Source organism: Rhinolophus hipposideros (assembly GCF_964194185.1).
Source record: "Rhinolophus hipposideros genome assembly, chromosome: 2".
Taxonomy (NCBI): Eukaryota; Metazoa; Chordata; class Mammalia; order Chiroptera; family Rhinolophidae; genus Rhinolophus; species Rhinolophus hipposideros.
Window position 1 is genome coordinate 46,093,627 of NC_138048.1, and position 25,319 is coordinate 46,118,945.

Sequence of the window (25,319 nt, forward strand, 5' to 3'; positions counted from 1 at the left end):
TCAGCAAACCCCACCAGGAGTTAGTGTAATGACTGAGGAGTAAACAGTCTCGCTGAATGGGCCTTGAAAGGAAGAAAGCTGGAGGACAGTCATTTTGAAGGACTCATGGATTTGGGCAGGACTAGCCTGGAGGTGGGGGAGGAAGGAAAGAAATGAGTCAGAAGTTACTTGAAGATGTCTCACCAAGATGACTGGGCAATGTGGTGGTGTCACTGAGAGGCAGATGGAAAATGGAAAGAAGGAGACACCATACATAGAGCTTGGGCTGAGAACTCCACAGGCCTTGCAGGTGCAAAGAGGAGCTGTGAGGGGCTGCGAAACTGGAAGACTCCTCTCTCTAAAGAGGGTGCCTCCTCCAAGGGGGCTGACATTAAGTTGGCATCAGCAGTCCTTGCCTTGTGGGAATGCACTTTTGGTGTTACCAAATCTTCCATTTTTGCAAGTGAAGTCAGAAATCCAGATCTGTTATCTGAAATCTCTTAACTCTTTAATGTGGGCAATTAATTTTAAAAAAATTTTTTAAAGCATGGCATGTGACAAATCAAACACATCTGTTGGCCAGATTCAGCAGGCAGGGTATTAACTGTGACCTCTGACAAAGAGAGAAGGTCAAGGGTCAAAGTTCATAAACTGTCACGATGATACATAGGGAGATAAGTAACTGTAAAGGGATTTAGTAACTAAAATAGTATACGGAAAGCTTTTGCCAGGTATCTGAACTGTACGAATGTCCCTACCCTTCCAGTCTATATATGGATTTGAATTTATAGGGCAAGTGTAAACCTCAAATGGTTAAATCACAAGAATTTGAGTGCTTACTGTGTGCTGAGTACACAGAAGTCAAGGAATTTCAAGTCTCACTGGGGACGACAAAATATGCCCGCTGGAAAACTGGAGACAAATTATGAAACAACCGGGGAGGCTGCTTTCTCCACATTATGCTAGAATAAGAGAGTCACCTTAAACCCTGGATCCCTGCCCCCATCACTTCCATGTAGCAAATTTTGCAGTAATGTGTGTGTGTGTGTGAGAGAGAGAGAGAGACAGAGAGAGAGAGAGAGACAGAGAGAGAGAGAGAGAACTTGAATTTGTAACCAGAAATCGCATTCCCTGGACAGTGGTTACAAAGCCACAGCCTCTGTCCTCCCCTCGGCGTGGGAGGGTCGTTCGCTGGGCCGGGGGTACCTGGGCGCAGAGACGAGGAAGCGTGGCCGGGGGAAACCGCGCCCTGTCACGTTTCTCTGCGGGAATCCCTGTCTTTGTATCTGTCCTGACTCTTTAAGAAGAGGAGGAAGCAGGCACCGAAATAGAAAGTGTCAAAGAGACGATGACCAGGAGGACAAAAAGAAGGCAGGACTTTTCCTCCGTCCCACCTAGCGTCCTCCGCCCAGAAAGCCCGCGAGCCCGGCCCGGCCTCCTCACAGCGCCGTCGGCGGGGCGGGAAGCGGGCGGCCCGGGCGGCGGGTCCTCCTCGGAGCGCGGCGGTTTCCTCCCGAGCCGCCCGCTCATCTCCAGGGGCGCCGCGCGGCTCGGCGGGGAGCGCGTTCTCTCCCCCACCCCGGACTCCTCTACCCACCCACCTACTTCCTCCGCTCCCTGCACACACACAGGCACGGAGCTGCCAAAAATTTCCACCCTCCGCCCCCCTCCCTCGCTAACTTCCTTCCAGCATTTCCTGAGCTGGAGGATCCTAGGATTTGTAAGAGAGGAAAAAAAGGAAGGCACGGAGGGCGGGCGCGGGAGACAGGATGCTCGCTGGGCGTCGTGCTGAAGCCGTCTGAAGGCAAGCTCGCGGGCGCCGGCCCGAGGACCCACGCAGCCCGGCGCGGACTCCTCGCCCCCCGCGCCCGCGTCCTCCCCTGAGCGCCGCGAAAGACGGAAAGCCGAGCTCGCCCTCTCTTCCACGCGGAGGAAAACTCCTGAAGACGCCGCGGGAGCCTGTGCAAGTCCCTGGGGACTACGAGTGAGGAAGTGACACTCCCGAGCGAGCCGGCCCGCAGCTGCCATCTCGGCACGGCCTCCGGCACCGCGGCCCTGGAGGAGAGCGCCGCGGACGGCAGGCTCCGCGCCGCGCGGGGTCCGTGCGCACCGCCCCCCGCCCCGGGCCAAAGCGCTTCCGGACGCCCATGCGGCGCCCCCGAGCCGCCCTGCCGCGGGGGAGCTAAGCCCCGAGACCACCTTCGGCGCGGTGCCAAGCAGAGGGGAGCGGGAGACGGAGGGGCAACCTCTTTGGGACTAACTCATGAAGAACAAGGGTGCCAAGCAGAAGCTGAAACGAAAGGGAGCCGCCAGTGCCTTTGGCTGTGACCTCACCGAGTATCTCGAAAGCTCAGGACAAGATGGTAACGTACCTTCGCCTTTTTTTATTTTTTTAAAAAAAACTTCTTTTTGTTTGGGGGAGAGGTGGACTCTCCTGGGGTGTGTTAGAGTCAGTTCACAAGTTAATGTATTCCAGGCCTGTGTGCTCGTTGTACCTTTTTTTTTTTTTTTTAAAGAACAATGTGATTTTTAAGGTGCACAGCGCTGCCACCCCCCGACGTGCAGAGGTGGGGTCAATCCTTTCGTTGGTCTCACACGAGCCGTTAATGGGCAGTACTGCTGCAAGTACAACTGGCTACCTCTGGGGGTGGGGGTGGCAGCTCGAGAGGTCTGGATCGCAAACTGCATTTTGGGGAAGAGGGATGAGGGCTGGACGTGTGGGGTAGTGATCAGTGGGCGGCTCTGGGTCCGCACTTATGACCACCTTGGTGTGTCCCTCCCGGGATCTCCAATTTCATCGCTCACATCTTTTTTTATTAATGTGCTGGAAGGCAGGGGGTGCGGTGGATCCTGGCTGGGGGAGTGGTTGTACAAACATTTTCTGAATTTCTGAACTGATGCCAAATATATAGTACCTCCCCCCCACCCCTTCCCAACCCCCCAGACCCTTTACCTCCTCTTGACTTTCCGATCAGCATTTGGCGTGTCAGACAAGAAGAGAGTTGTAGAAAGGTCAGAGGGCCTCGGTTTTAAAATAGTTGAAGATATGCGAAGGGAAAGGAGAGGGTCTCTGTTTTCAAAGTCAGATTGGAAAAAAAGAAGGAATCCTGTAGAGTAGAGATAATTTAAACATTTGTTGGGCGAGGGGGAAAGAAAACAATCTACAATACAATAACAGCGCTTGAGGTAAGAAGTTTTTAATCATAGGAAAGTTGGGGGAAATGAGCATTAAATGACTCCTTTTGTAAGGTTGACTGGCCCTGCATTTACCCGTGACAAAAAGGCCTTTTCTCAGACACTTCAGTGAGAGAGAAGTCGTCCACTGCATGGGTTGTGTGTTGATATACAGATACAACAAAAGAGGTAACCGAAGGGCTGTTTACCTGTTGGGAATAATTCTGCCTCCAGGAAAGTAATCTCAAAAACTATGTGATTAGCTTCTATCAATTGTGTATTTCAAAAACAGTGCAAGGCTTTTGTTTTAGTTCCCCCCCCCTTTTTTTTTTTTTTAGAGACTGAGCACCACCTAGTAATTTGCAGTGGTGTGATACTCCTGTGGTATTCTGGAGTTCAGAGTCTGCTGTGTCATTAGGACAAATGGCTTAGTATTTTAGAACTAGGGGGACCACAGGTTTCAAAACTGCGTCTTTTGACAGTGAGGCATCACTGAGTCAATTCATTTCATCCTCTCCAGCAAAATGGAGAGGTAGATTTGAAGGAAAATCGCTTGGATTGAGGTTTTTTGAAGGTGAGAGAATTCAAGTATGCCTCTTAACCAGTATCCTCAGAAGTTCAGAATAAATGTCCTTAACACCTGTTTGTGGAGGAGCCTTCAGGTTACCATCCAGGGACACTACTACCAATGCTCCTAGGACTCTACCTTCCACCACGTGCGTGTTATTCTGGGTCCTCCCTCCGAAAGCTCTGCGAGTTGCATTGCAAGGGGTGTCGGCCAGTCCTGCCCCATTCTTACAATGTTGTACGTCGAAGGATGAGCCAGGAACCCCAGGGTTCTGTGAAGACACCTCAAAGGAAGCCTTAGGCAGCTTTTCTCTCATTTGCTTTATATTTTGAGATTCTATATAGAGAGATATATATATAGATAATGTATATCTATATATATATCTATAGATATCTATGTAGATATCTATAGATATATATTTCATTTGGAAAAAAAGGAAGGGGGTTACAGCTTAAAGAAAAAGATAGAAAATCAGTCGGTCTCCAGGCTTCTTGCCCTGGGAAGGGAGGAAGCCCAGAAGTAAGCTGACCTGCCTAAGGTCACACAGTTAACCATGCGGGATGTGGAGGGCCTTGGCCTCTCAGGCTCCTCTCCCCTCCCTGGCTTCCATGCTTAGGCCAACATTCTCCTCTAATGATTTTTTCCCCCTAAATTGAAAGCAGACAGCCCTGCCACAGGATCAGCAAACTTTCAAGACTGACTGACATACCTGAATTGGGTTCAGGCTTGAAACGAAAGGAAGCTGACCCACTTAATGATCCAGGCACAGTTCTTGTGTCTCGTGGGAATTAGGCACACAAAATAAATAGCTTATATAAATAAGAGTAATTAGGATTTCTTTTTTCCCACATCTAAAACAAGTTAGGTCGTTGTTTCTTATTTTTATTACAGTGTAGCATGACTAAATTGTTTTCCCTAGAACAATGTGTCCTCTTTGTGGACTTTCTGAAACATGTATTGGTTAATAGACAATTAAGTCCAAGGCCTAGACTCTGCTTCTAGGGAGGAAAAGCTGACCTGGGCACTGCCCCTTTGCCCACATGACCTTGGAAGTTCATCCCAGAATCCTGAGGGTGATGGGTCAGCATGGTAACTAGGAGCCAGGAGGCTGGGGAGGGTTTCAGAAGACAGACAGCATAGTTACTTAACATTGGAGGACACGGGTAGAGTGATGGACTCCAGAGACAGAGAAAAATAGATTCAGGTCTGGGAGTACAAGGCAGAAGAGAACAGAGATAAAGGGAAACCAAGAGAGCCCTTGTGCTTGAACAGGGAGGGAAAGCCCTGAGCTGGGGTGGAGGACAAAGCTGGTGACAATTAGCTATACTTAGGCCACCTGAACATGGGGAAGCTATACCCCTGAGGCTGAGCACAGAGGATGAATGTCATCTACTTCTGTCATTTGCTGTGACCCAGCCCTGCTACTTTCAGTTGGACAAATCTGACAGCACAGGGTGTGTGGGTGACAAATAGGTGTTCAGCTTGGAGCGGATGTTGCTCAGGGCCAGTTGTCATCCTTAATCTTTTGGAAGCTGATGAAAAACAGAAACCCTTTCCCTTAGAAAAACACACACACTCAAATTGTGTATACAGTTTCTGCAGGCATCCACATAGATGCCAAATTCATACCCTGCTGTTGATCGTCCCTAACTGCACACAGGCCTCATGGGAAGGGCAATTTTCCCCTTTTGCTTCTTTAACAGCTTTTCTCCCGCCTGGTGAGAACACCCAAGAATGGCATGAAGTTGCTCCTGGCCAACTTGGCGGAGGCTCTTCCACTTCCCCTGCAGCATAGTGGTGGCTGCCCCAACCCCCAGCTCTCCCCTGGGAACCAGATAACTTTCTCTTCCTGTCTGGAATAGAGGGAGAAGATCATCCCTTCCTCACCGCTAATGCTGAAAATAGTCGTTTTCCTTTTTTTCTTTCTGACCACTGTATACGAAGGCCCTCACTTGCAGCTACGTAATGAAAACCACATCATTTTGTCGCCGGTGGCTGGGAGCCTGTGCCTGAAGTCCTGGGAGGCCAGACTGGATCCATGAGCATTTTCTACCTCTCCCCTCTGACCCAAGTGCGCTGGGTCTCCCCACAGTGCTGGCAGATGTCAAGGGACGAATCAGAGCGCATTGTCAGGAAAGCTGTCTTCTGCTTCTGTGCTGGCCCTACTCGAAGCATTGAGGACTTTCTTACCTTTCCAAACAATCTGTGTCATTTTACTCAATTCCTGGTAAAAAGTGATATTACTTTGGCCCAGTGGTTGACCATGATGGTGGCACATTGGAATCATATGGGGAGCTTTAAAAAAAAAAAAAAAAGTGACACCCAGGCCTTCTCTCAGACCAATTAAAGCAGAATCTCTTGGAGCCTGGGCATGGGTATAATTTGAAATCTAGATGATTCTGAAATGCAGGCCCAGTTGAGAACCACTGCAGCCTAGACCATTCAGAATGCACTTGCTGCATGTTTGATAATAAGAATTGTGAACCTTTTTATTGCTGAAGATTTTTTTTCTAGTTGTTATCAGACTGAAAAGGGAAAGAAAAAAAGAAAAGATTTGTATTTCATTTGAGGGATGGAAAAGGTTCATAACAAAATACATCAATGCCCATTATAAATATAATTTTAAGCTTGATGAGAGTAGGATAGCCCCAGTATTTCAAAGAACATGAATAAGGCAATGAGCACTTTTGCATGTATCTGTTGTACATTTCTGAGGCTAAGTCATTCTTTCACTTTGTTTATTCATTCACTTAACAGCTATGTATTAAGACACTGTGCTAGGTACTCTGGGAGAGAAAGAAACATGCTCCCCAGACTCAAGACATTTACAATCTAAGGTATGTGAACAAACTTTCAGAAACTAGTGGCTCCATTAAGCTTTGAAGTTGGCTATCATACCTGAAGGGAAAACTGAAGGAGAAAAATGTGAATGCTTGTTCCACAATTAAATAGACGAGATACCCAAATATAAACAGGAGCAAAGTCTTAGCAAGGAAGGTAAATATTTTTTTGTTTGTGGTAAGATTTAACACATGGAGAACCAGGACCGGATATTCTCTTCGGCTTAGCTGTTTCGGTCCCAGCATCTTGCCCGGCACAGGACTATCACACCTTTCCTGGCTAACTCTTCATCCTTTAGGTCTCAGCTGCTTCTGGAAACCTTACATGATCCTCCCAAGTCAGGTGCCCCTGCTGGGGGATCCTGTTAGGAGTTCCAGAACCTTACTGCCTGGGGTTGAATCCCAACTTTGTCTGTCCCCAGCTGAGTGACCCTGGAACAAATTCCTTAACCCCTCTGGGCCTCAGTTTACCTATATGTGAAATGTGGATAAGAGGACTGATGTGAAGATCAATGAATTAATAAGGGCAAAGCACTTAGCAGAGGGCATGCATATGGTAAGCTATAAATGTAGCTGTTGTTATCATAATACCCTGGAATTGCTCTGGCGTCACCATATACCATCTATGACTGAATGAATGAGGGCTCCAATGAAATGAGTAAATGATATGGTCAGATAAGTTAATCAGTCAGCAAGAGGGATGAGAAGAAGAATTGCTGCCCCACGGAATAGAGAGGCCAGTTCCTGCAGGGCTTTCCACTGGGGAGTAGGCCAGCGGTGTACAGTGGTGGAAGAGCAAAATGTCAACCTGAAACTGAAGGGCTCTCAGAAGGATCTGAGACAGACACCTGATCACTCCGGCACCCACAGGGAACTGAAAGAGTAGACGAGACCTGGAGGTGGAGTTTGCGGAGACATTACAGCAAACTTGTGGGCTGAGGGGCATCCCCAAATCTGGGATCCAAAAGTGAAACAGGAAGAAACAAAAGAGGAGAATGAAGACTTTAAACCTGGAGCAAACTGAAGCCGAACTGTAACTTACTCTGTATAGTCTGGATAGGACAAACAACTCACACAGAGGAGAGAAACCGCTCCTTCCACCTACCCAATCCCTTCCACCTACCCAGTCCCTCCCTCCTGCCCACTCTCCAGACCTCTGCCCAGAGCCCCTTGACCACAGGCAAAGCCTCGCCCTTCCTTCAGCCCTCCCCTCCCCTACTGGCAGCTAACCTGATGCCTTCCAGCCTCAGGAGGCCCAGATGTTGGAGCTGCTGAGGAAGCCCGCTATCCTGTCACCCCAGACCTGCCCTGGAGCCGAGAGGGCCGTCTTAGCTCCCAGGAGGGAGCCTGGAAGGCCTGGGGCAGAAGGAAACATGTTGAAGCGAGGAACAAGGAACACGTTTTCCCATAGCCAATGCTTTCAGTGGTGGATAGGCTCCCAAATGCCGTTAGAGCTGTAGTTTTTCATGCATTCTTTTTCTTTTACTCCTAAATCTATTAGACATCTGTGGGCTAGCCTGGAAACCTTTTTCTGTGGGAGTGGGGAGGAGGGGAGAACATATTGTGAATTCAGAAGCGGATTGACCAGGGCGGTTCTGAAGCACTTGCTGGGGACTGCTTGTTCCTGGGAATTCACCTCACTGCAGAGTTTTCTATGTGTGGGTGTGTGTTTGTGCAGCAGTGGGTGGAAGAAGGGGGCGGAGCTGAAAGATCCAGGACCTAGTCTGGGGATAAGAAGCACCACCCTACTCCTTTTCCAATCCTTATTGTAACTATTTTTTGAAACAAAGTAGTGATAGACCCTTCTGGTTGGGACTACCTGGTACTCATTCCCTCCAGAACAGACTGATCAAGCGTAGGCACAGGCCCAGCCTGGTCTTTGGGTCTCTGGACTCCCCTGCCCTCCGTGTGGTTCCTTCACACCCGTCTTGAGGCCCAGGAACATGGATCTACTTGTGCTTTTTACTTTTTGCTTTGTTTTTCACTCATTGCTTACCATGTGTTTAAGCCAACTTGGCATTTCCCTCCTTATTCCCACCCTTCACATTTTCTTTTTGCTTATGGGTGCATGTCCCACCCAATTTTCTGAGCTATTTCTCTCTGTGCCTCAACACAAATGCCACACTTGAGTTTAACTGGTCTTGCTGTTCCTTCCTCAAAGGGCTGGCCTCAAATCCTGATTGAGGTGGGATCACAGCCTGATGGGACTTCAGGAGCCCAGATAGCAATCCATGTTCCTCTCAGCATCCCCAGGATGCAGTTTTAGCTAAGGCTTAAAAATATGAGACGCCTGGGGAAACACACTGACTGCAATTCAGAGGAGCATAGATACTGGAACTAGATTTTTTTTCTAAGAGCAACTTTTGGTAAGAGCATTAGGCTGCTGGATGGCTCAAGGAAGAAAGAGGAAGAGGACCTCCCCAAAATAAAGGCTGAGGCCCAAATCAGACCTGCTTATTATTTTTATTAGTAGTTACAGTTACTATCTGCATTCGTTGCTTACTATGTGCCAGCTACTTTATACACACAAAGTAATATTTTTGACATCTGTAAAATGGGGCATTTTTAATCCCCATTTTACAGAGGAGAAAACTGAGTTGGAAGAGGTGAAATCACTTGCCAAGATTATAGAGATAGGAAAGGTAGGATTCAAATCCAGGTCTGTCTCACTATCAAGGCCATGGTCTTAGGCATGACCACAATCTCCCAGTTTATTTCATAATTTGGCATTTACTCTACAGTTTGCCCCCCAAAAAAACACACCAAAAAACCCATCTCTGCAAAAAATAGCTTTTTCTCCCTTTGCTTTGTTCTTCTCCCAGCTTAATTAATAGTAGTAAAAACAACTCACATTTGCCTAGCATTTTACCCTCTGCAAGGAGCTTTTCACACACCAATTCTAAACCTTCCAGCTTTCAAGTCTAACCAGACCCCACTTTTACCTCCCAGACCCCTCCCTGCCCACTGCAGCCACAGTCCTCTTTCACTCTGGAACATCTGCTGCTTTAGAGTCAGTGGCACCCAACTTGGTCTTCCTTCTACGTGTTCCTCTGTTTTCTAACTGGCTTTGTGTGCACAAGTGGATGATGAGCTCCACTGAAGGCAGGTGGCATTTGGCAGCTCACACAGGTTTGACAGCTCACTGTGGACGCAGGGTGAGCCCCATGGCCAACCCACAGCAGTTGATTGACCCTATTGCCTGCTTAGGAAGCCAGTGTTAGAGACCTTCTAGGAATCTTGGAACCAGGGACATTGTTGATGTGCTGGAATATCAGAACTCTACGATTGTTTAAGGTTCCCCTCAAGGGCTCATAGCTACTCCCAGATAGAAGCTGAGGCTAGACTTGCACAGCACGCCCCAGAAACACTGTCTTTTCCTAGTGCCTCACCAGTTCCTCCTTGGAATGAGCCACATTCTTGGCGGGGCCCCAGAACCAACTGAGTTTCTGGGATTGAGTCTCAGGCACTCTTTGTTTTAATGCAAGCCTGGCTGATGCATACCAGATCCTGGTACCACGCCCATGGCCTGATGCTGGCCCAAAATGCCTTTGGTGGCCCCCTCCTCACCGTCCCCACGGGGAAAGGGGTGAATGTTACCTCCCAAAAGGCAACATATACCAGCGTTACTGTTATAGATACCAGAAAACGGTTTGACATATAAAGTAGGATTCTGACAAACTATACATAAATCTATAGCCTTCATGAAAGGCAGTTGAGCTAATTTGTATAATTATGCATATTTCTTTCCCTGTCTCTTTTTATGTTTTATTCAGAATATATCCTGTGTAGGGCTCTCAATTCAATGCAACAAATATTCAGTGGGACGCTAATGTGCTAGACACTGTTGGGTTACAAAGATGCTCTCAAGTTGCTCTCAGCCTAGTGAGCTTGGGGTTGTAAGACAGAAAAAAGAAAAAGAAGTACCAGGAAGGATGAAATGAGGGCTATGGAGGATATTAACACGTGAGGCAGGCAGCTGAGTGAAAAAGAACCATCAGCCAATGGGCTGTTTATAAGGGGGAAAGTCAATAAAATGATAAACTAATATCTAACCGTGAATGGAATGACAGAGATATGAGAAGATGGGTGGTGGGTTTTTGCAGACAGGAAACCACATGGTTTTGCCTGACACTTGTAATTGGTCACACCGTCTTGTACAGAGGAGGGGTGAGGGCTTGGGGGTGTGGAGATGATGCTTAAACTCTGGAAAAGGTAGTTGAAAGTGACTTATAATGGCCAGGCTTGGTTAGGGGGACCCTGGCTGGGGGGACTGAAGCTGTCTTCAGTGGCAGGAGCATGAACCCACCCTCAGGAGCAGGCAGAACAGCTGATAAAAGCAAGAGCGGCAATTGGTTTGGCTGTGTCTGCGCCCTACCCAAGGGCAGGACAATGAGGGATTCTGTTCAAAGTCAAAACTTTTCTAAATGATGTTAACTGGTGACCGTAATTATGTTTCTTGATGAAATCTAGCTGTATGCCATACATGTGAAACCTCGACCTCTCCCCACTGAGGAAAGTTCTGTTTCTGCCCCCTACTTTATATATGTAGACCAACTTAGCACTTGCCTAAGTAACTTGCCTAATGTCGCTTAGCCAGGAAATGGGAGAAGCAGGACTCAAATGGTGTCCGTCTGACATTGAATTCCCTTTCCATGGCTTTGCCTCCTCTGGACCCAAAGAGCTACATGTATGCTGGAAGTACATCAGGGTCTGATACGCATGGCTCCATTTTACCATGCATTGCCAAGGTGCTAAGTTAAGCAGGATTTAGTTAGACTTTGATAAAATTTCTGGCAATGGAGTTCACATCCCCAGTGTTTCAAAGTAAAACATTTAAGTTCCAAATGGCAGTGCTGTAAACAGAGAGCATGCCCTGTTACCATAAGTAGCCCCTTCCACCACTTCTTTCCCATCTGTTTCCTGCATGCTGAGTATTATTGGGAAACAATGATGTCAACTCTTCCATATAAATCTACACCTCCCTGCTTACCCCTCCCCTACAATGCATATTTTTGTTCCTCTTTCTGGCTTTTGTCTTGCTGTTCTGTTCTTTAAGGACTCACGCTTTTGGCGTCAATTGTTGGCTTTCTTTTTAATAAGTTTTAGCTATTTAAGATTCCTTGTGGCCTTCAAAGTGCACATGCTTTTTTTGGGGGGGTCCATATTTGGAAAATCCTTTGTTTGGCTAATAGCTAGAACATGGGCCTGGCGTTAGTGGAGAGGAGCCATTTTGCTTTCTGGAAAAGCAAAGCTAGATGCAGGGTTCTGAATCCGGCTCACAGCTGAGGACACAACCCCTGTGGGGGGGGGCCCTCAGGGGCTGCGTTAAAGCTGTTTGGACCCTGGGCACAGAGCCTGTAGCTGAAGCCAGGAAAATATACCCATGGAGTCATCTGGTTTCCCTCACCCCAAGCCTAACTTTCAAATGGGACATGATTTCCTCAGTTCCTCTTTATTTTCTGCCCCTAAAGACAATTTGGTTTCCAAAAGGAAAGGGGAGGGGCACTCTTGGAGGTGGGGAAAAAATGAGTTTTAAATTCTGGATCCAAGGATTCTGGACCGCTCTTTCTAAGCCTAGGGCAGAGATGTTCAATCTTTACTGGGCATAATAACTAAAAATGTAGTTTTACTTTTAAATTTTAATTTCAAAATGTAAAAGATATTACTTAAATTTAGTACACTGTTAGTACATGTCATGCAGGGTGTCCTGGGGGGGTCTCTGGTCCTGCTCCCCACACAGGAACACAGGATATGGTGAGGCCATAAAGGAATCCCCACGGAGCCATAGGTAGGGACGTCACACCACTATAGTCTCACTGGAGGCTAGATTCACATGACGTGTGACCTGCTGTCCACTTCTCTGCCAACTGACCGAAGACCCTTGCTAGTTGCAATCTGCCCTGCTAACTGCAATCCACGCTTGCCAGCCACCATCTTCTGCTAGCCCCCATTTTCTGCTAGCGTAGCCACAGCAGTTATATTAGTGGCCAATGGCTCACACTGGTTACAGCTAATGGCCATCCAATCACAGTTGATGGCCATTTACTACCCGAGTGAGCACCTTTCCACTCCACGTGAGGCCGAGACCTGGCTGTGTCCCCACAGTACACTATAAGGCTTAGGAATACTCTTTAAATTCCATTTCGGTCTCCTTGAAACAAAAGGGACATCTAACAAAAGTTTCAAAAGGGCATTTGCGTCGGTCCTTTGGAGGGATCTGTGGAGAACATGGGGTTCCACTGCATGAGTTCCACCGTTGATAGGACTGCAAGCTGTGAAGTGTGGCTGCACGTTAGTCCCCCAGGGACTCTGCTTTCGTAGGTTGGGTAGGGCCTAGGAATCCACATTTTTTAAGATGAGCTCCAGGTGATTCTGATATCTTTGGCTTACTTTGAAAAACATTGACTTCGCCCGTAGCAAGAAGCAACTAAGTGAAACCACATCATTTTTATTTTCCTCATTATACATTTTAGGTTGCCCAAATTTTCAACAGAGAACATGTATTTTTACTATTGAAATTGGAAAAAAAAATCTGTTAAAATCGTTAGGGAATCGGGTGTCTTAATTCATTGCATTTTTCATAAAGCCCTTTTGTTTCAATCCTTATTTTAAAAAAATCTTCATAAAATCTGTTAGTTTGCTTTTCTGCCTTATTAGATGCAATTTAGTGAAAGCAATTATCCTCTGCTCTGAGAAGCAGTGTAGTAATGTGGTTAGCATGCAGCTTTTTGCTGATGGTCTGCCTTGGTTCAAGTTCCAGCTCTACCATATGCTACCTTTGTGATCGTGGACAAGCTGTCAGACCTCTCTGTGCCTCAGTTTCCTCATCTATAAAGAGGGAATTATGATCATAACAGTACCTATGGCACAGGTCATTATGAGGATTAAATGAACTAGTGTGCTGAATGGATCTAGTAAACCTTCCATAACTGTTAGCTATGGTTATCATTTCCTAGGTGATTGGAAACCTTATCTTCTTTCAGCCTCATTACTCAGAATGTGGTTCCTGAATAATGCTACGATGTGGAAGTTGAGAGAGCTGAGAACACATATTCCAAGGAGCCCATATGTCCTTAGGGACTTTTAAAAAAAATTTTAAAAATTCTCTTATATAAAAAAATTTTTTTAATTCTCTTATATACACCCTATTATTTATTTTCTTTGATCAAATGCAGAAAAATGCTAGTTTTGAGATTCTTATTTGTTGATAAATATTTCTGGGGTGGGTCTGTGGCAAACTTTCTAAATTTTACATTTCATTAGTAATCAGGAAAAGAAAATAACCTGAAAACAAAACTGAAAAAAAAGAAATAAAAAACGAGGGTTATGGCAAAAGGCTAGAATCATAATGACAACCTTCTAGCTTCTATCTGTATTTCAGGAGAGTTATAAATCTGGAAAATGAGCCTGCTTCCATCATTGATGGAACAGTGCAAGGCCTGGATTTTAGCTGTATGACATTTCCCATAGGCATATTTCTTTGCACCACAATTGATAGTTGACTGAATGAGGTAGACCTGGTTCAATCTTAGCCTGTATGAACAGAATCTTAGGCTAGAGAGGAAACGAATCAAGGGATCCCCACTGCACTCTTCATGGGTTGAACCCGGTATGGAATCTGTGTTCATTTCTCAATGCTCTATTTGAAGATGGAAGCTTGTGCATAGACATACTTAGGAAGGTGATCAGGATGGTGAACTTAAGTCCTTTATTACCTTTCACCCCCAAACACTGTCACAGGTTCCTCCATTATTTCTTCCCTGGAGTGGAAAGAAAATGAGCTCCTTGAAGACTGGGACCATTCTCTGCTCGTCTGTGTGCTAGGTGTCTGCAGGGCTGGTTCCTGTCTGGAGGGTCTCAAGGAGGATCCATTTCCTCGCCTTTTCCAGCTTCTAGAGGCTGCCCTCATTCTTTGGCTCATGGCCCTTATCACATTACCTTTGTGCTCTCTGAGCCATCCTCACGTGGTCTTCTTTTCGATCTCTTGCCTCTCTCTTATAAAGACCCTGTGATTACACCAGAAAACCAAGATAATCTCATCTCATGATCCTTAGCTTGATCACCACATTTGCAAAATCCCCTTCAACCATATAAAGCAACATTCACCAATTCCAGGAATAAGAACATGGACCGCTTTGGAGCGGCATTACTCAACCTACCACAATCTGTTTTCGTCACAGTGCGTGGTTGGCGCAATAGATATTAATAATGTGAATAAAGGGAATAGGGTGGTGATTATGGGAGGAGGAAAAGATGGACATCAGCACTTAGGAAGCATTTACCACGCCCCAGGCACTGGGTCAGCTGAGACACAGGGATAAACAGGCATGGCCTGTCCCTGTGGGGGCTTGCAGTCCCAGTTAGGAGATGGACACATTCTTAACTGATTCTCCTCACACAAAACACGATAGGAAGTGCATGACGTCACCTCTGACTCAGAGGAGCTGGTTCTTCTAAAATGAATGGAATCTGAGTAGTCTCTGCCTGAAGGGAAGATAATCCGGAAAGAGGGAGCACTATATAAGCAGAGATGCTGAGGTGTAAAACAGTATGGCAGAATCCACATTCCAAAAAGGAGAACAAAGAGAACAAGGGTGAAACGTGAGCCACCTACGTGCCTGGACTAGGTTTATGGGAACAAATGGCTTATTTTAAATCTTGCAGGGAAAAAAATGATGAAAACAAATTTGCGAGATTGATAAAGGAAGAAGAATCTCAAGCCATGTTTAAAGCTACTGTGTCCTTTTTGGTATTTTTCTTACTGCTGTTGAGAAAGAATTGGGCCCCAGTCTAGGAATAAACTTCCTCCAGGTGGAGGAAAAATAGTGTGTCCCAAGCAGTTTCCGAATTTATTCCACCTAGTTACAATCTGAGGAAATTTAATTTCTCTTTGTCTTGTGGATGAAAACCAGAGTGACGTTTAACGTTTCAAATCCAAGTTTTATTAAGGTGAAAAATTTTGTAATATTTCTTCCTACCTGCCTACTGGTCATACCCCATCGCACCTCTTTTTCTTCTGGTATTCTCTTCATCCTTGTCATTCCTCCAGTTTTAAGAAACCATGGAGCAGATATCAGATCCATCATTCTTACCAATTCCACTCCCAGGTGCCATTTTGAGCCTTGCTCTGTATGCTCCCATTTCACTATGGGATGACTGTCCCCTCAGACTCCTGTCCTCCCCTACCTTCAAGGTCCCTTAGAGGTGGGCCTCCATGTCCAGTGCCCGCCTCACCCCTGCCAGATTCCAGGACTCCAAGAACTAAAAATACTTCGGCTCTGCTTCTCCTGCTGGCAGGCACTCAAACTGATTTTGTCCCCTGTGACTGAAAAGCAGAGGCCCAGAAGGGAGCAAGACTGGCGCAATAGTCAGCCACTGCCTAAGGGGCTCCTCCCAGACTTGTGTTCACTCCGGACAATGGTCATGTCCTTTACCCCTCACCAAAATAGCTCCTCTGGCAATGCTGTGCCATCCCTTGACTCCTGAGTGGGATGGCAGGAGACATGACAAAATGCAGAATGTGATTTTAATGAGGAATAACCACCTACCACAGGTGCAAGCCATCCTCTTTCCTTCTAAAATTATAAAAGTAATTGTAAAAAAAAAAAAATTTAAACAATGAGGAGATATACAGAGTCCCTTCTCACATCCTTGCAGTCCCATTCATTAGTGAACAGCCTGGGCTGGATTCATCTAGACCAATTCTCTTGGCAGAACTTTCTACAATGAGGGAAATCTGCTCTTTGCACGGTCTAAGATGGCAGCCACCAGCTACATATGGCCGTTAGCACTTGAATGTGGCTAGTGCTACTGAGGAACTGAAAATTAATTTAAATTTGGATAGCCACACATGGCTAGTGGCTACTGTGCTAAACAGCACAGAGACCTTTCTCTGTGTATCTACTAAAAAATACACACATCACATGATTTTCTTTTTTCCCCACAAAGATAAAGTTACAACGTACATATGTTATGAAATGTGCTGTTTTAAATAGCAGTAGATCTTGGAGAACTATCCATTTTTGTAATGACAGTTCGATCTCACTCTTTTTAATCACTGGATGGATTCTGCTGAATGCATAGTTTTTTAAGTTTAATTTTATTTTTTAAATCAGGTAGCACATTCCCGTGGTTCAAAATGTAAGAGCTTAAAGGGTATAACAAAAAAAAATATCTTCCTCCTATCCCTCCGGTCCTCAGCCTTCGTTTTCCTCAACCCAGAAGCAGCTAGTGTTAATTTTCCATAGGTAATCTGTGCATGTACAAGCAAATATATATGCTTTCTATAAAATACTATAATTTAACCATTGCTTTATATAGAAATATTACCTTTATATAAAAATATTACCTTATCATCTAAATACAGATCAATTGATTTAGTGTTTATTGAATATATTGCATGAGTCGTGCATCATTTTTGTTGACAATTTCTGTTATCTATTGAATAGTAATACTGCTTTCCTTTGCTTATGATGAGGGTGGAATTTGTTAGCCAACGTACTTTATATCTTGCTTTCCAGTATTTCTAAGGAACGTTAGCTGGTTAATCCCTATTCTCAGCTAGAGCGTAGGATCCAGGTTACGCCTGGGAGCAGGGAACATTTAGAAGCTGTTTGGTCCACACGCTGGCATGCTCATCGCATCTCAATCGCAGTGCTCTGGTCATTTCAGCCAACCTGGCACAGACCACAGAGACCCAGGATGAGTGGCAAAGCAGCCTACACAGGAAAAGTATCCTGAAGTTGAACATCTATAGTTTTGCAGAAACTGTAGCCTGAGTATATCTTAAACTAAGCTCGGAAGTCAATTAGGACCATAGCTTCTTATGGTGGACGAAGAAAATGTCTTGAAAAGATCTTTTTCACTAGTGTCACTAAACCCTTCAATGATTTCCCAATGTCCTCAAGTCAAAATCAACTCCCTAAATACCAAGAGGGTTTGCCAACCCATCACACTCAGACACCTGCCTCCTCTGCAGCTTCAATGGACACCACCTCCCACCTGATGTACATGCACAGATTATCCATGGAAAATTAACACTAGCTGCTTCTGGGTTGAGGAAAACGGAGGCTGAGGACAGGAGGGATAGGAGGAAGATTTTTGTTGTTGTTGTACCCTTTAAACTCTTACATTACCCTGGCCCCACCGTACTTCTCGTAGTCCCTCAAAAGTGCTGTGTTTCTCTTGCCTCCGAGTGTTTGTCCATGCTTCTCTCTGTCCTACTCTCTCTTTAGCTCCACTTCGGGCCTTGCCAACTCCAGCCCTCTTTTGGGTCTCAGCTTGGATGTCTCCTCCTCCAGGAGGCCCTCCCTGACCCCTGTGAGGAAGGCCTAGGTGCCTCTCCTATATGCTCCCACTGTACCCTCTACTTCCCAGCACTGCTCTTATCACACTAACTGCACCACTCTCACCCCCACCCTATTGCTGCCCCATTCTAGACTCTAGATGACCCTGCATCCATTTTGTGAGATCAGGAACCATGTCTCCTTGTTCATCATTTTATCACCGGCACCTTGCACAATGCTTTTAAATATGTATTGAATGAATAGGTGGATCGAGGGTAGACGCTGCTGTCTTGGGCCTGTGTGGTGAGATGGGATGGGACACATAATTGTCTGGTGTTAAGCAAATCCTCACACTCTCTGAACCTCAATTTCCTCATCGAAAAGACAGGAATGAGAATTATATGAGATAATATATGCAAAAGGAATTTTTAAATGGAAAACAAATACTGAAATTATCCTGCAGTGTAGACACTTGTGGTCAGGAAGGGCTGAATTGCCCCAAAAGCTGTGCGTACTGATTGGCTGTGAATTTGGTGCTTCGTTGTAGACATCACCAACTGCCATATTGGAAGGAAATCAAGAGAGCTGTTTCCTTAAGGTAACCCTCCCCCACACACTCTGGTGCCTCTCCCAGCCCTGCCAACTTCAACCATCCACTACCAGCAGAGGTTCTTCAGGGCCTTTAAGTACATCATGTGGGTGCACAGCTGGGGCTCCCAAGGTGCCCTTGTCCCTCAGTGCCAGGATCGTCTTGTGCCAAGACAAACACAGAGATAAATGAACTAGAAGCTAATGTGTCATGTTATAGCTGAAAGAATCTTAGAAAATTGCTGTCTAAACCTCATTAAAGACTTGGAAAACCTGGGGCCCTGGAGAGTACAGTAATTTGCCTGAGAAGATGCAGCTGGCCCAGTGATGTGTTCTGGATGCGTGTTGGAGCTGGCTGGAAATAACAGGCCCGTGTGTTTCTGAGAACCATCCAGCCTCAGGGAGCCCTGAGAGGGTAGAAGAGCCTCGGGTGATGGTGCTTTTAGGAGAGAAATAGGATACCTAGGACTACCTCACAGCTTGAGAAAAATATCCTCTATTCTACAGCTGGTTAAAATTATGACATATTTACTGGTATAGAAAGAGACCCTGCAACATTAAAAAGTTTACAAAACAGCATATACAGTATAATTCTATTTTGGTGACTACATCCGTAAGCAAAGGTCTGGAGGAATATACTCAAAACATTAGCAATGGCTTTCTCTGGATGAATGCTTTTCTCTTCTTTTGCTGTGTTGTCTAAAGTTTTTTAAAAATAACGAACATGTATAATGTTCACATTTTGAAAAGACAAGAAGTTATTTTCATTTTGTAAAAAGCATACACATTCCCTAAATTATTCCAACTTTCTTTGCTTTCTTTGCTCTGATTTTGTTTTCCTCAAATAACTTCTGTCATCTGCAACTTCCTCTCCTGAGTCAGGCCCTCATCTACACAGAGCCTAGACCCAATTGTGAATTCCTATAAAAATGATGAAATTGGTACTTGACTTTACAAAGTCTGCTGTTAGAACTTGGTTGCAGAGAATAGATCACTCTTAGATGAACTTGCCAAATTCAGGTTCTGATTCTGCCAAGGAGATGACAAAGACCCCAGACCCTGGCCTGTAGTGACCACACAGAGCACCAGCTTCCCTCCTGCACACACCCCTTGAAGCCCACCCTAAGACATCAGCTGGACCCACAGTCTTAATGACCAGTGCCTGTGGTTCAGGGTAACGCAGTCTTGGAAACATTTTGCAGTGCATCCTTGTGGGGACAGAGTCCCAGAGAGCAGTTTCCAGGCTCTCGGCCTCCCATGGAAAGGTGCTGGCTCGGTTATTAGATGGCCATCCGCTGTAATCAGATGGCCATCCACTGTGGCTGGGTGGCCATCAACTGTAACCAGTTAGCCATTAGCCACTAATATAACTGCCGTGGCTACGTTAGGGGGTTGGTTCGTTGGCTGGCAGAGAAGCGGATGGCGGATCGTGGCTAACAAGTGTGGTTAGCAAATGGATTGCAGTGAGCAAGGGCTGGCAGAGAAGCACAGATTGCAGCTAGCAAATGGGGTGGGTTGGTTGGCAGAGAAGCGGACAGTGGATTGCGCATCATGTGGAGCCTGCTTCCTGTGCCTCCAACCCAGCCGCCAGTGAGAACATAGTGGTATGACTCCCCTACCTATGGCTCAGCTGGTGTTCCTTTTTGGCCTCACCATATCCTGCGTTCTTATGCGGAGAGTGGGACCAGAGACCCTGCATGACATCCTTGAAAATGAGAGAGAGAGACAGAGCGAGAGCTTGGATTTGAAGTTGTGCAACAAGCATGTCTAGCTGGCTGCTCTCACCACCAGCTGACATTCATAAGGACTTACACAATACCAACAGAGAGTGAGACAAATTTTATTTTGGTTTGTAAAAGTGAGGTCCAAGTTAATAGAAGGACAGAGAACCTGCCAAGATTGTGGAGAGAGAAGAGGGGAGTAACTAACCCTTAGGTGGCACCTCCCAAAGTACTTTCACCAAATCATCTCATCTGTCCTTCACAAGCCTGTGAGATAGACGAAGCAGGTAATTATTACCCGTGCTGTATATAAGGACACTGATGTTCCCCAAGGACAAGGAACTGAACACCAAATCTGTGGCCTTTTCCTAGTACTTACTAGGACGCACGATTTGTATATACAGCCTGCATGTTTACAGCTCTGGATTAGGGAATCAGAAGACCTATGTATGTGTCATGTGACCTTGTGGGATTCCTTTCATCTTTCTGAGCCTCAGCTTCTTCATCTGTGAAAAGGGGATAACAATAGCTGTCTAGCTTGCCTCATGGTGTGGGGATCTGACAAGATAATGGACACAAAAATTGTGTGCTTTGAAAATAGTGAATTGCTCAAAGAATAGAAAGTATGATTAATTTCCCAGTGCAATGCTAAGGGGTATGTGTTTGAGAATAACTTTCTTTAAACAGAACTGTTATTTTAGGACTGCGTAAGCTTAATACAGCCCACAACAATCCAGCAACCTCAATCAGTTCCCTAGGAACCTAGACCTTCTATTTTCACATCCCCTGTTCTGCTTTGGGTAGATTCTCAGCTTTGAAGGTAAGTAAGTAATCAGGTTCCCAGGAAAGAGAGGTGCCCCTGACCAGCTGCCTTTTCTGGCTAAACACCCCTGAATCGGAGTGAGCTTGAGTTAGGGGCTCTTCCTGAAACAGTTGCTTGGGGACACCCACACATTTTAATCCTAAGAAATTGGGCTTGCCTGCTTATTTTGATGGGTATTTAAGTTCAAATAACCTTAAATCTGCACTATGCTTTTCCCATGGCAGGGGCCACTAGAGAGGCTTAGAGGGAGGGCTCCTGGGGCCTCCACCCTGCTTAAGCCAGAGCACTCTGCTTTCTTTAGTGCTATTATTTTTTTTATGCTTCCAGGTGAGGTTTATCCGAACAAAGCATTACATGCTTTAAAAAGTAAGTTTGAAAACCACTGCTGCTTAAATCTGCAAATCAGAAAAACTTTTTTGTCTGAGGGTCACACACCCAGCCAAAAACATTTATCTCCCATTCCCCCTCCTCACCTCCTCCTAATACTTCCCTGCTGAGATCTGTTGCCCATAGATTTGCTTCAGTACCTTTCTTGCGGCATTCCAGGTGTTGTTTTATTTTGTTTGGGGATAAGATATTTCACCGAGAGCCTGCAGAATACACAGGCAGTCAATTCTTTGGCAAAAAAAAGGTCAACACTCATGTAATTTTATGTTTTATATAATATGTGAACTTTCCATTTTTAATGGAAACAGTAAAGAAATAAGGCAGCGATGAAGGGCTTTATTATAAAGGTCATAATTTATTATGAAGGGCATTAATGCCCCTTCTCTGGATTTCTGTGACTAGTTTTAGTCTTTTTACCCTTGTGGCTATAAATGCTTCTTAAGTGAACACTAGCAACATAGAATAATTTCTGGCACCACCAATGCATCCTAATGAATGTGGGAGGAAAAGGGAAAAAGAAGAAGAGACAGGAAAAAGAAAGGAAGGGAGATAGGAAGGAAGAATGGAATTGGAAGCTGGTACTGAAAAGTAACTTCAGATTTTTGGAAGCTGTCAACATAGGTGGAAGAACTGCCTTTGCAAAGGATGCTTTGTGCAACATAGAGTAAGAGGCCTCGATTTCCCTATCTGTAATGTAAGAATAGAAATATTTGCTTCATAGACCTCACAAAAATGTTGTGAGGATCTGCTGAAATAGTGAATAGGAAAGGAACTTACAGATTTAAGATTGTTCCCCCAGCTGAAGACTGTCATCATTTTTTTTTCTCTGTTCTTTGAACAGATGGTTTGAGGGATTAGGATCTTTCCCTCTTTCAATTTAATTTTGGAGCTTTGAAACCAAACCCAGCTGTTTCTACCAAGTTTTCAAATGCTAGGTCTCAATGGTTTTTCACCGGGTAATATTCAGAATCCATATAAATTATGCCCACTGGAACTCTTAAATAATAACTCTTGTAATGAGAATAATTTAAAGATAGCACTAATGTCAGAGAGCTTATGCTCTAATCTCTTTTTTAAAAATATCATCTAATAATTTGAATTTTGCCTTAAATGTGATTTTTGCCACTCTGTAAATGCAGGTCTGCTTGATTTTTCTTGAATCTCACATTACTTAGAAAAAAATGAGGAGAGTCTTCACTTGCTGGTCAACTAATTTAGTGCAGTTTCACAGAGCCTAAAGAAATGATGCTTCCCTCTTTTTTTGGCTAAGGTAGCAAATTTCCAAATGATAATAGACTCTTTACATATTTTATTTAGACTTCCTAAGACAGCTAGAACCTTTTTATTCTTGCATACTCCTAATTGATACTGTTGAATCAGTCTCTCAGTTAGGATTATTTTGACTTAAACGTTCAACTCTCTTGTCTAAAAATTCAAAAACCAAGCTCAGCGAGTGTGGAATGCAGTAATAATTCAATGAACAAATATTTCTGGGGAGAAAAATTGAAAAATGGTAAAAACAAACTAAACTACATTCCAGTATTAGATGGACATCCATCCAACGACCTGTCCATTATTTATTTATTTATTTTTTTACATACAGGTCACATTGCACCAAAAAAAAAAAAAAAAAAAGCCTTTTCAAAATAAGCAATGCTGCTGATTTAGTCTATCTTGGGACTCATTGTTAAAAATTCTTCCCTTCTGCAGCCTTCTTTTGGGCAATACCAAACAAACATTAACAACTGTGGAACAGATGTTCTTACTAGAGAAGATTCCAGAGCTGGGCTCAAACATATCCCCAACCAGAACGAGACACCGACCACAGAGATTAATCTTCTGGTATGGGTGTTATGAGATAAAAGCACCTTCTGGATTTCATCACATATTTTTATAAAACAGTCTCTAAGAGGGGAGTGGGTTTTTTTCTTTCTTTTCTTTTTTCAAGGGAAGGATCAGAATGTTCTTCCGTTTTGTGAGCCCCAGTGTCATATAAATGTTCATTTTTGGTGTTTGGATTTTAGTTACCATAAACAGATATGCTTTCTGTTCCACTATTGTAATTTTTAAATGACATGATTTCTCTGCTGCGCTCTTTGGTTTTGATGGAAGGTATTAAGAACTCACCGCATATTGTAGCATAAAACTCTTTAAGAAGATAACATTTCGCTGCATTCCATGAGTTGCAGGATATCAAGCAAGATAGTTCCCAGCTTCCATCTAGGTACCTATACAAAGTCATATGTAACCCAAACATCGTGCTGCCAATTTCTTCATTTAACCCACTAGTATTTGTAATATTGTCCTAGTGCTGAAACATCCTATCTCCTGGCTCTAGTAGCCTTTAATTGTAAAAGTCTGAAAAGAACCGTTAGTGGTTCCTCCTGTCCCCCTATAATCTATTCCAGTGATTGGAAAACAGTGATGAGGTTGGGAGACTGGAGTGTTGTTAGAGGAAGGCATTGAATCCATGAAGGTCCAGGATCTAGCCCTCAACCTATCGGATCTTCCATCTTATTTCCAGGGAAAGGTGTACAGCTTTCAGTAAGTTGGGGAGGGAAAGTGAGAAAAAGTCCACACATGGTGAGACCAGCAAGAGAGATGAGATAATCAAGGGATCTCCCAGGCAGGAGAAGAACCAGGGAGGGGAACCATTCAAGACATCCTTAAGCCCAAACAAAGGGCTTTCTGTGTATGGTTTGGTAAATTCCACATTCATCACCTACGGACTCTAGATTTCGATCCCAGAACAAGAGCTTCTACCATAACCTATAGGTTCTCAACATAGTTTATGTCCCACCAGTTGTTTCACACAGTATCTAGTATTAGATTACTTGAAGGATACTGCTGTATTCTTCATTCCACCAGATCTTCAAATAAACCTGGACAGTTCACAAGTCAGAGGAAACCTGCTTTTTGGTGTATTTTCTGCTGTATAAGGAGCTCCATGAAAACACAGCAGGTAGATATGAGGCTTTCTTGATTTTTCTCCTCTTCCCTCCCTATAGAAGAGGAATAGACCCCAAATGAGGGTTAGGCATTTTCCAACCCCAAATGAACATAATTGTCTTCTGCTTGGGGTGCAAAATACTGGTATCAACAACCTTGGCCCAAACATGAACCTGTTAAGTAATTATGTTTATGAACATATTCTTACTTTTGCCATTAAAAGTTCCATTCCAGTCTTTTCCCTTCCACCCACGAATCAGCATGCCCTTGCCAATCAGCTGTGATCCCATCATTTTCTTTTTGTGTATCCCAAAGCTCAGATATTTGTCCCTCGTCTGGCCCAGTGAGGTATATGTATCCCTTTTGTTAATGTTTTGGACATACAAAAATTACTCCATTTCCTTTAACATATACCCTTTTGAATTATGGAAAATTTTTCAACTAATGGAAAAATTGCTCAAATACATCTTCTTTCACCCAAGCCTGGTGACATCCTGTTCAGTAGCAATTTCATATACCTTATTTCCCCCAAAATAAGACCTAGCCGGACAATCAGCTCTAACGCATCTTTTGGAGCAAAAATTAATATAAGACCTGGTATTATGTTATATTATGTTATATATTATACTTGGTATTGTATATTATATTATACCCAGTCTTATAGTAAAATAAGACTGGGTCTTATATTAATTTTTGCTCCTAAAGACACATTAGAGCTGATTGGCTAGGTCTTATTTTCGGGGAAACACGGTGTATGTGTGTGTGTATATATATATATAGTGAATATATATATATAGTGAATATATATAAATATATGTAAAGTTTTTTGAAATATTTTAATATTTTAATTATAATACATGCTTATCCTTATTAGGAAAGATACATGCTTATCCTCATAGTGAAATTGGAAAATATGTGTTTTAGAAAGAAAACATGCTTGCATTAATTCTACCAGAGAAAGATGTAATTTACTTCCAGGTTGTTGTTTTTTTGTATGTATATTTT

General features: G+C 44.3%; 1 protein-coding gene across 3 annotated transcripts in view; it reads left to right on the forward strand.

Moving 5' to 3' along the window:
* Window positions 1-1,385: 1,385 nt before the first annotated feature.
* ARHGAP31 (Rho GTPase activating protein 31) overlaps window positions 1,386-25,319 on the forward strand; it is a 105,275-nt gene continuing 81,341 nt past the window's right edge. For 2 of the 3 annotated variants that reach the window (XM_081064688.1, XM_081064687.1), the window contains exon 1: window positions 1,585-2,342. In XM_081064688.1, coding sequence (XP_080920814.1) covers window positions 2,243-2,342 — 100 coding nt within the window. In that variant the 5' untranslated portion in view covers window positions 1,585-2,242. Of the gene's footprint in view, window positions 2,343-25,319 lie in introns of all 3 variants that reach the window. The other variant, XM_081064686.1, reaches the window with a different exon arrangement.